Source organism: Lithobates pipiens, unplaced genomic scaffold (genome assembly GCF_037356315.1).
Source record: "Lithobates pipiens isolate NorthernLeopardFrog02 unplaced genomic scaffold, aLitPip1_a1.2 Scaffold_16, whole genome shotgun sequence".
Taxonomy (NCBI): Eukaryota; Metazoa; Chordata; class Amphibia; order Anura; family Ranidae; genus Lithobates; species Lithobates pipiens.
The window spans coordinates 341,778,715-341,790,501 of NW_027507748.1; the positions used below are offsets into that span (position 1 = coordinate 341,778,715).

Here is an 11,787-nt window from a genome sequence, read left to right on the forward strand (position 1 = left end):
AGAGGAAGTGATGTATTCTCTCCTCCGTGTCGGTATTTTTCGTTCCGACACGGAGGAGAGCGGATCAGTGAGTTGCACCAACACATCCCACACACAGTAGAACATGCCAGGCACACTCACACCCCCCCTTTACCCCCCGATCACCCCCCCAATTACCCCTGCCCCCCAGTCACAGTGACACCAATGTCATTTTTTTTTTTTTTTTTTTTTTTTTTGCATTGGTGTCATTTGTGACTGTAATAACTGTTAGGGCAGTTAGGGTTAGCCCCCTTTAGTTCTAATGTACCCCCCTAACCCCCCCAATAAAGGTTTAACCCCGTGATCACCCCCCGTCGCCAGTGTCACTAAGGCTGGGTTCACATTGCAGCGGTTTATGAGAACGAATGTGATTCGCACCGCACTGCAGTGCAAATCACATCCGATCTCTGTGCGATTCGAGTTCAGCCATTCGCCGCACCCGCCGCACCCGCCACACCCGCCGCACCCGCCGCAAATTCGCACGGGACCCTTTTTTTGGCCCGCAGCAGAATCGGATCGCATGGGTGTTCACACCATGCGATCCGAGTTTGCAGATCGCACTGCGATATGCGAACTGATCTGGGGGTGTCAGTAACATTTCACTGACACTCCCAGCAGTTCGCATAGGGCAGTGTGAACTGCCGCCGGGAGGCATGCGATGCGGGAACCCGCCGCGGATTCGCGGCGTTTCCGCATCGCTCCAGTGTGAACCCAGCCTAATAAGCGATCATTTTTCTGATCGCCGTATTAGTGTCACAGGTGACGCTAGTTAGGCAGGTAGGTATTTAGGTTCGCCGCAGCTTTTTATAGCGCTAGGGACCCCCATATACTACCGCATAAAGCCCCCTGATTGCCCCCTAGTTAACCCTTTCACCAGTGATCACCATATAACTGTTACAGGTGACGCTGGTTGGTTAGTTATTTTTTTATAGTTTCAGGGCACCCGCCATTTATTACCTAATAAAGGTTTAACCCCCTGATCACCCGGCAGGTGTCATTTGTGACTAATAACTGTTAGGGCAGTTAGGGTTAGCCCCCTTTAGTTCTAAGGTACCCCCCTAACCCCCCCAATAAAGGTTTAACCCCGTGATCACCCCCCGTCGCCAGTGTCACTAAGGCTGGGTTCACATTGCAGCGGTTTATGAGAACGGATGTGATTCGCACCGCACTGCAGTGCAAATCACATCCGATCTCTGTGCGATTCGAGTTCAGCTATACAGATAGTATGGCTGAATTCGTGTCGCACCCGCCGCACCCGCCGCAAACTCGCACGGGACCCTTTTTTTGGTCCGCAGCAGAATCGGATCGCATGGGTGTTCACACCATGCGATCCAAGTTTGCAGATCGCACTGCGATATGCGAACTGATCTGGGGGTGTCATTAACATTTCACTGACACTCCCAGCAGTTCGCATAGGGCAGTGTGAACTGCCGCCGGGAGGCATGCGATGCGGGAACCCGCCGCGCATTCGTGGCGTTCCCGCATCGCTCCAGTGTGAACCCAGCCTAATAAGCGATCGTTTTTCTGATCGCTGTATTAGTGTCACAGGTGACGCTAGTTAGGCAGGTAGGTATTTAGGTTCGCCGCAGCTTTTTATAGCGCCAGGGACCCCCATATACTACCGCATAAAGCCCCCTGATTGCCCCCTAGTTAACCCTTTCACCAGTGATCACCATATAACTGTTACAGGTGACGCTGGTTGGTTAGTTATTTTTTTATAGTTTCAGGGCACCCGCCATTTATTACCTAGTCTCACTAGTGTACCCCTAAATTTAGGGGTGTCTACTTTCTAAAATGGGGTCATTTGGGGGGGGGGGGTTTGTGCCATCTTGGCATTTTATGGCCTTCAAAACTGTAACGCCCTTAGAAAGCCTGAAGGCGGTGCTTGGTTTTTGGGGCCCCGTACGCGGCTAGGCTCCCAAAAAGTCCCACATATGTGGTATCCCCGTACTCAGGAGAAGCAGCAGAATTTATTTTGGGGTGTCATTTCACATATGCCCATGGCATGCGTGAGCAATATATCATTTAGTGACAACTTTGTGAAAAAAAAAAAAAGTTTGTAATTTTCCCGCAACTTGTGGCAAAATATAAAATATTCCATGGACTCAACATGCCTCTCAGCAAATAGCTTGGGGTGTCTACTTTCTAAAATGGGGTCATTTGTGGGGGTTTTGTGCCATCTTGGCATTTTATGGCCTTCAAAACTGTAATAGGTAGTGAGAAGTGAACTCAAAAAATTACGCCCTTAGAAAGCCTGAAGGCGGTGCTTGGTTTTCGGGGCCCCGTACGCGGCTAGGCTCCCAAAAAGTCCCACATATGTGGTATCCCCGTACTCAGGAGAAGCAGCAGAATTTATTTTGGGGTGTCATTTCACATATGCCCATGGCATGCATGAGCAATATATCATTTAGTGACAACTTTGTGAAAAAAAAAAAAAAAAAAAAAAAGTTTGTAATTTTCCCGCAACTTGTGGCAAAATATAAAATATTCCATGGACTCAACATGCCTCTCAGCAAATAGCTTGGGGTGTCTACTTTCTAAAATGGGGTCATTTGTGGGGGTTTTGTGCCATCTTGGCATTTTATGGCCTTCAAAACTGTAATAGGTAGTGAGGCGTGAAATCAAAAATTTACGCCCTTAGAAAGCCTGAAGGCGGTGCTTGGTTTTCGGGGCCCTGTACGCGGCTAGGCTCCCAAAAAGTCCCACATATGTGGTATCCCCGTACTCAGGAGAAGCAGCAGAATTTATTTTGGGGTGTCATTTCACATACGCCCATAGCATGTGTGAGCAATATATCATTTAGTGACAACTTTGTGTAAAAAAAAAAAAAAAATTTTTTTTTTGTCATTATTCAATCGCTTGAGGCAAAAAAATAAAATATTCAATGGGCTCAACATGCCTCTTATCAATTTCCTTAGGGGGTCTACTTTCCAAAATGGGGTCATTTGGGGGGGTTTTGTACTGCCCTGTCATTTTAGCACCTCAAGAAATGAGATAGGCAGTCGTAAACTAAAAGCTGCGTAAATTCCAGAAAACGTACCTTAGTTTGTAGATGTGACAACTTTTGCGCAAACCAATAAATATACAATTATTGACTTTTTTTTTACCAAAGACATGTGGCTGAATACATTTTGTCCTAAATGTATGACTAAAATTGAGTTTATTGGATTTTTCTAATAACAAAAAGTAGAAAATATCATTTTTTTTCAAAATTTGCGGTCTTTTTACGTTTATATCGCAAAAAATAAAAATCGCAGAGGCAATCAAATACCATCAAAAGAAAGCTCTATTTGTGGGAAGAAAAGGACGCAAATTTTGTTTGGGTACAACATTGCATGACCGCGCAATTACCAGTTAAAGCAGCGCAGTGCCAAAGTGTAAAAAGACCTCTGGTCATTTACCAGCAAAATGGTCCGGTCTGAAAGTGGTTAAACTTAAATAAGGACATGTGCATTTTACAGCTTTCCAGTGCAGAAAAAAAAATACAGCATTTTCTACTACTTTTTTTTTTTTCTGGAACTGTAAGCACTGGTGTGAACTATGGCATTGAAAACCATATAACCTACTTTCCATACGTTTTTGATGCACTGGACTGCATGTGGTGTTAACTGGCCCTCAAGGTAGGATGTGGCTTCAATTTTTCAGAGCTAGAACATGAACTAGCCATAATATAGTTTGAGTTGTATGTGCATGTTGATATCTTGTGGTGGTACAGTCATTGTATAATAGGTTTTGTCATTATCAGGTGTGATCACGATGGTTGCGGGAAAGCGTTTGCAGCGAGCCATCACCTGAAAACACATGCTAGAAAGCATACTGCTGGTAAGTCAGTGCTACCCCTGATTCCTTCACTGTAATAATAGGGAAGGCAAATAATAATTGCAGCATTTGCATTTGTTGTGACAGGGGAAAGACCATTTCATACCAGTGATGGATGTGAAAAAACTTTCAGCACTCAGTACAGCCTGAAGAGTCACATGAAGGGGCATGATCTTGCTAATTTAGAAGATCCATTCCCAAGTCATGAGGTGTGTGAGGTATTACGGTTTTCACTTCCAGACAAGCGTTGTTTTATATAGAAAACATTTATTATGCATATCATTGTTAACATGCTACACATATATAGGTATGATTATCCTGTTTTTTTATCAATTTTTTAAAAATATTGTGGTGTTAAAATGCTCTTTTCCAAATTGCGAATTGTCTTGAATCTTAAAACATGATTGGAAGGTTGAGAGGGAAGGCAGCAGTAAAAATCTGTCTCATCTGTAATAGGGGTGCACCGAATGGGTTTTTTTTTGTGCCGAAACCGATACCAAAAATGAAAAATACAGTAGGCCGAAAACCGATACCGAAACATATTTTAAAAAAATGTTTTTATACAGGAGATGGTCAGAGACTGGGGACATGGTACAGGAGAGGGTCAGAGACTAGGGACATGGTACAGGAGATGGTCAGAGACTGGGGACATGGTACAGGAGATGGTCAGAGCCAGGGGACGTGGTACAGGAGATGGTCAGAGCCAGGGGACGTGGTACAGGAGATGGTCAGAGCCAGGGGACGTGGTACAGGAGATGGTCAGAGCCAGGGGACGTGGTACAGGAGATGGTCAGAGCCAGGGGACGTGGTACAGGAGATGGTCAGAGCCAGGGGACGTGGTACAGGAGATGGTCAGAGCCAGGGGACGTGGTACAGGAGATGGTCAGAGCCAGGGGACGTGGTACAGGAGATGGTCAGAGCCAGGGGACGTGGTACAGGAGATGGTCAGAGCCAGGGGACGTGGTACAGGAGATGGTCAGAGCCAGGGGACGTGGTACAGGAGATGGTCAGAGCCAGGGGACGTGGTACAGGAGATGGTCAGAGCCAGGGGACGTGGTACAGGAGATGGTCAGAGCCAGGGGACGTGGTACAGGAGATGGTCAGAGCCAGGGGACGTGGTACAGGAGATGGTCAGAGCCAGGGGACGTGGTACAGGAGATGGTCAGAGCCAGGGGACGTGGTACAGGAGATGGTCAGAGCCAGGGGACGTGGTACAGGAGATGGTCAGAGCCAGGGGACGTGGTACAGGAGATGGTCAGAGCCAGGGGACGTGGTACAGGAGATGGTCAGAGCCAGGGGACGTGGTACAGGAGATGGTCAGAGCCAGGGGACGTGGTACAGGAGATGGGCAGAGCCTGGGGACGTGGTACAGGAGATGGTTAGAGACTGGGGACGTGGTACAGGAGATGGTCAGAGACTGGGGACGTGGTACAGGAGATGGTCAGAGACGGGGGACGTGGTACAGGAGATGGTCAGAGACGGGGGACGTGGTACAGGAGATGGTCAGAGACGGGGGACGTGGTACAGGAGATGGTCAGAGACGGGGGACGTGGTACAGGAGATGGTCAGAGACGGGGGACGTGGTACAGGAGATGGTCAGAGACGGGGGACGTGGTACAGGAGATACAATGCAGCCTCACCAGTGCCCGTCAGATGCAGCCAGCCAGTGTCCCCCGTTGCACCTATTGCAGCCAGTGTCCCCCTATTGCAGCCAACCTGTGAAGAGAGGAGAGCCGCCTCCACCACCTGTTTGATCACAGCGCCGGGAACATCACAGCTTTCAATTCAATAGCTGTGTGTTCCCGGCCACGCACCGTCACGTACAGCCCCTCCCCCTTGTCCGGGCACTTTGATAGACAGATCACCCGTCCAATCCTGCGGGTGATCTGTCTATCAAAGTACCCGGACAAGGGGGAGGGGCTGTCCGTGACGGCGCATGGCCGGGAACACACAGCTATTGAAATTAAAGCTGTGATGTTCCCGCTCTGTGATCACACAGGTGGTGGAGGCGGCTCTCCTGCGCTACACACCCCCCCCATAATGGGCGGCACCAGGGGCGGGGGGCGGAGCCCCGTTCCACCCCTACCCAAGCCACGCCCCATTTTCGGCTCCATTATCGGACGTTTTTCTCTTTCGGCAAATTGCCGAAAAGGGCATTTTCGGCCGATATGTTTCTGCGGCCAAAATTTCGGTGCATCCCTAATCTGTAAACCTATTTGCTTGCAATACATTTTCTAAAGATCTTGACCTGCTATTTCCAGGTCTTCATTTCCTTATTAAACAAATGCTGTCACTTTAAGGGGGGGGGATGTCACAGGTGCCCACATATACTGTACCCACAGCAGCTCTCAGCCCTTCCTGCTTCTTACAAATGCTGGGCTTTCTGATGAGCAAAGCTTGAGCACCTCTTGATACAGTGAGAGAAATGTATTTGATCCCCTGCTGATTTTGTATGTTTTCCCACTGACCAAGAAATGATCAGTCTATAATTTTAATGATAGGTTTATTTTAACAGTGGGAGACAGAATAAAAAAAATATCCAGAAAAACGCATTTCAAAAACGTTATAAATGAATTTGCATTTTAATGAGTGAAGTAAGTATTTGATCCTCTATCAATCAGCAAGATTTCTGACTCCCAGGTGTCTTCTATACAGCAAACAAGCTGCGATTAAGAGCACTATCTTAAAGGGAGTGCTCTAAAATCTCAGCTTGTTACCTGTATAAAAGACACCTGTCCACAGAAGCAATTAATTTGGATTCCACTCTCTCCACCATGGCCAAGAACAAAAAGCTGTCCAAGGATGTCTGGGACAAGATTGTAGACCCACACAAGGCTAGAATGAGCTACAAGTCCATTGCCAAGCAGCTTGGTGAGAGGGTGACAACAATTGGTGCGTTTGCAAATGGAAGAAGCACAAAATAATTGCCAATCTCCCCCAGTCTGGGTCTCCATGCAAGAGCTCACCTCGTGGAGTTTCAGTGATCATGAGAACGGTGAGGAATCGGCCCAGAACTACATGGGAGAATCTTGTCAATGATCTCAAGGCAGCTGGGACCTGAGTTACCAAGAAAACAATTGGTAACACGCTACGCCATAAAGGACTGAAACCCTACAGTGCCCGCAGGGTCCCCCTGCTCAAAGCATATGTACAGGCCCTTCTGAAGCTTGCTAATGAAAATCTAATTGATTTAGAGAACTGGGTGAAAGTATTGTGGTCAGATGAGACCAAAATCAAGCTCTTTGCCATCAACTCAACTCGCCATGTTTGGAGGACCGCTGCCTATGACCCCAAGAACACTGTCCCCATCGTAAAACATGAAGGTGGAAATGTTATGCTTTGGGGATGTTTTTCTGTTAAGGGGATAGGACAACTTCACAGCATCAAAGGGACGATGGACAGGGCCATGTACCATCAAATCTTGGACCTCCTTCCCAGGGCATTGAAAATGGGTCGTGGATGGATATTTCAGCATGACAATGACCCAAAACACACGGCCAAGGCAACAAATGAGTGGCTCAAGAAGAAGCACATTAAGGTCCCGGAGTGGCCTATCCAGTCTCCATACCTTCCTGAGGGGTTTGACTATTGCAGGGAAGAGTTGAGAGAGCCGCCGTAGGACCCCAGAACAGGAGGATCAGGGCCACTCTGTGCAAAACGAGCTGCACAGTGGAGGTAAGTATGACATGTTTGTTATTTTAAAAAATAAATAAAAAATTAACCTTTACAACCTCTTTAATCCCATAGAAAATATGTGGAGGGAGCTGAATGTTCAAGTTGCCAAACATCAGCCTCGAAACCTTAATGACTTGGAGAGGATCTTCAAAGAGGAGTGGGACAAACCTGGTGGCCAACTACAAGAAATGTCTGACCTCTGTGATTGCCAACAAGGGTTTTGCCACCAAGTACTAAATCGTGTTTTGCGAAGGGGTAAAATACTTATTTCACTCATTAACCTCAGAAGATTTGGCTGCTGAATGACCGGGCGATTTCTTTTTTTTTTTTTTTTTTTTTTTTTTTTTTTTTTTTGCGATTCAGCATTGCGTCACTTTAACTGACAATTTTGAAACACACACAATATTTTGTACTTTTTGCTATAATAAATATCTCAATTTTTATTTATTTGAAAAAGCTAATTTTTTTGCAGTTAGGCCGATATGTATTCTTCTACATATTTTTGGTTAAAAAAAAATCACAAAAAGCATATAAAGTTATAGTGCCTACAAAATGGGGGATAGATGTATAGCATTATTATTATTTATTACATTTTTTTTTTTTTTTTTTTTTTACTAGTAATGGCGACGATCTGTAATTTTTATTGGGACTGTGACATTATGGCAGACACATCAGACACTTTTGACACATTTTTGGGACCATTGGCATTTATACAGCGATCATTGCTTTAAAAATGTCACTGGCAGGGAAGGGGTTAACACCAGATGGCGATCAAGGGGTTAACTGTGTTCCCTGCTACCTGTTTCTAACTGATGGGGGAGGGGACTGACTAGTGATGGAGTGATGGATTGTGGTTCCTAGCTATTAGGAACACACGATCTGTCACTCCTCATAGAACAGGGATGTGTTTACACACACACCCGTGTTCTGCCTCTCGTCCCCGCAATCGCTCGTGGCCGGTGGTCATCGTGACCGTCGACCACGAGCATCAGCATCCCCTGCAGTACAGTCGGCGTGCGCGCACCTGCTATTCCAATCCCACGAGCCGGCGTACAGCCATGAAGGCTCGTGGGATCGTGCCGACCTGCCGCCGTAAAATGATGGCGGCTGGTCGGCAAGCAGTTAAAATGCAAATCAGTTTATAACTTTTTTTTGAAATGTGTTTTCTGGATATTTTTGTTATTCTGTCTGTTAAAATAAACCTGATTTTAAAGGTTATAGACTGATTATTTCTTTGTCAGTGGACAAACGTACAAAATCGGCAGGGATTCGACTACTTTTTTTCCCCTCACTGTAGCACTGCTTTAATTCTTAATTTATTTTTTTTATTTTTTTTGCCAGCTGGTTGAAAAAAAAAATCACCTATGGCCAGCTTTAGTCTTGTCAGAAAAGGCGGGACTGTTTGTGTGTGTGACGTAAAAGTCGAGTGGAGAGGAGATGACAGCTCGGTGAGGTGCGAATAACATGCATCCCTGCTTTGCCCCCGATTTTGAGGGGGAAAAAGTGTGTGTTATATGCCGATAAATACAGTACTTTGATAATCAGAAATTTGGTAGGCAGCACTGACACTACATGTTTAGGAATTCAGAGCTATGTCAGCATGTCAAAAAGGAAAGTAGAAGGGAGGACACTGTATTTTTGGAGCATCAACATTTACTTGCAGCATGTTTAAAGGGATAAAACATGGGAAAATATGCATTTATTCCAGGGATGTGCTAAATGTTTTTTTTCCCCCATATTACACTTTAAAGAGGCAAGTTTGCCAAATCAAAATAAAACATCATTATGCAGATTAATTACCGTGCAACATAATTTGTAAACAGTGATGTCTGTGCACTTGCTGGTTCCGTATTTTAAATGACTTTTTTTATATCCCCCCCACACTGATGTTGTAATCTGCCATTTCTACTGAGGGCATATGAAGCCGCAACCACAGTGTTCCTGGAAATGTTTCCGTCCTCGCCGCCTATTGTAATCTTGCGCATGCGTGGTAAAGGGCTCCCGGCTGCGCATTCGCAGTAGAAAATATATATCTTACCTCTCGAAAGCTTACGAAAAAATTCAGTTATTCACATACGGGCTGAATCTACATATAAAAAATAGAAAGGCAAATTTCGCTGGCCAACCTAATATCTTCTCTGGGAAAGCACAGTGATCCTTGGAGTCTCCTGCTGTGCCTGCTCCCATCCAACCATGCAGTTGTCCTCGGCTTTCCTTTCAATCCCCACGGCCCTGCTCCACTCTCCCTGCCAGCAAACTCTCAGGAGAGTAAGCAGCAAAAAAAAGCACTGTTGGGATAGCTGATGTTTATCTCCCGGGTGTCAGTGGAAATACAGGAAAATGCGTTGTACGCCTAGGCATTTTACAAACGGGAAAGAGGAAGTGCAGAAAATAAGGTATTTACGGCCACGTATTAACATTTTTGATTCACAATCTAAACAGCAAGGGCTTAAGGTTTGGATGAAGGTAAGAAGAAAAAGACTGAAGGTCTGTTTTAATGAGGCTTCCCTGGCTAGGTGTAAATTCATTGTTGGTTGAAATGCTGTTTAATTTATATATTGGAATTATTGCAGTTACAGCTAACTAAACAATTGTAGGGTAACATTTTATAGTCGGTGACCTGTCTTTACATTCCCCTGTAGTAATTATCTGACCAGTTTATATTAATGGGCTGTGATTAGAGGAATGCAGAGATAACAGTGCTACTGTTTGCCATTTATGCACTGCTTCTGCAATCTAAGCACTGAAGTGTGATTTCCCTAACTGATCCAGTTGTGATGAGATAGCTTAAAGTGGTTCTAGAAGCTCAAGGTTTTTTACCTTCATGCATTCTGTGCATGAAGGTAAAAAAAAACCTTCTCTGTGCCACAGCCCCCCTAAAATTTTACCTGAGCCAAATCATCCTCCAGCTCTGTGCATGAGAGCCTTGGTTGTCCGGGGACTCTTCCCACCTGATTGGTTGAGATATAACGAAAAGCCATTGGCTCCTGCTGCTGTCAGTCACAGCCAGTGAGCCAATAAGGAGAGAGGGGTGGGGCCGAGCAGTGGCTTTGGTTGTAAATGGACACAGAGTAGCAGCCCAGGAGCGAGCCTGCCTGGGTGCCACCATAGCAAGCTGCTTGCTGTATCGGCACTCGGCTGGAGGGAGGGGGGCCAGGAGCGCCAGCGGGGGGGGACCCAAGAGGAGGACGTATTGGGGCTGCTCTGTGCTAAACCAGTGCACATAGCAAGTAAGTATAACATGTTTGGTATTTTAATGTAAAAAAAATCCAAAGCTTTAATATCACTTTACCTTAGTCATAGAAACTTAGCAGACAGTGACTCGATCCAAAAGACATATTTCAGATAGTAGAAAGCTTTAATTAAAAACAATATTGTGTCGAGCTCCAGCAGAATACAGTACAACTATACAGAGCATCCCCTAGCTATAGTGAGGTAGGGACAAAATTATTAAAGGCAAACAGGCCATGCATGTGTAACATGATAGTTTACCATAGCCAGAATAATTTTGTTCATTGTTCCTTTCTATCTGTATTGTAAACTCTATCTCTTGGAATAGAAGATCGGCTGCAGTGCCGACATCATGGGCTCAGTGGACAGGTAAGTGTCCATATATTAAAAGTCAGCAGCTGCAGTATTTATAGCTGCTGACTTTTCATTTTTCGTGGGGTGGGCAGACCTCCGCTTTAAAGCAAACCCACTTCTATTGTGGGGCCAGTGTGGGGTGTCATCTGTTTCAGTCTATTTCTCATTAATGTAGTTCTGAGCTGTTGTACCTTTTCATGTTTACAAAGCTGAAGCCATCTGATGTTGAGAGGTTGAGCAGCTTCAAGTGCTTTGTTGGAAGTTTGCCTACGTTTAGAGAGAGGAAATATCAGTGGGAAAACCTTTTATTCTTCATCAGCCTTCAGGTGAAGAGATCCCATTTTATACCTAAAAGAACGCGAGTGAAGAACAATCATGGTTATACCTTAAAGAGGAAGTAAACCCTGATGAGTTTACTTCCTCTTTCATTCCAGGCAAAGCATAATGGACTACTATGCATCGCATAGTAGTCCATTATGTGTCACGTATCTGACACAGGAGCCACCGAAGTCACCGCTGTCCCCTCTAGTCCGGAGCATCCATCTTCTCGATGGGTCTTGCTGCTCCGCCGCTGTCATTCAACAAAGCCGTGATGATGTCACTCCCGCGCTTGCGCACGGGAGCCGCCACTCGCGGCATATCACCGTTGACAGCGGCGCGCTCAGTGCGCCTGCCGCCACTGTCTACGGC

At 45.7% G+C, this 11,787-nt stretch overlaps 1 protein-coding gene across 1 annotated transcript in view; it reads left to right on the forward strand.

Moving 5' to 3' along the window:
* MTF1 (metal regulatory transcription factor 1) overlaps window positions 1–11,787 on the forward strand; it is a 91,003-nt gene that overhangs the window by 51,246 nt on the left and 27,970 nt on the right. The window contains exons 4-5 of the mRNA XM_077481818.1: window positions 3,764–3,840; window positions 3,925–4,046. Of these exons, the coding sequence (XP_077337944.1) occupies window positions 3,764–3,840; window positions 3,925–4,046 (199 nt within the window). The remainder of the gene's footprint in view (window positions 1–3,763; window positions 3,841–3,924; window positions 4,047–11,787) is intronic.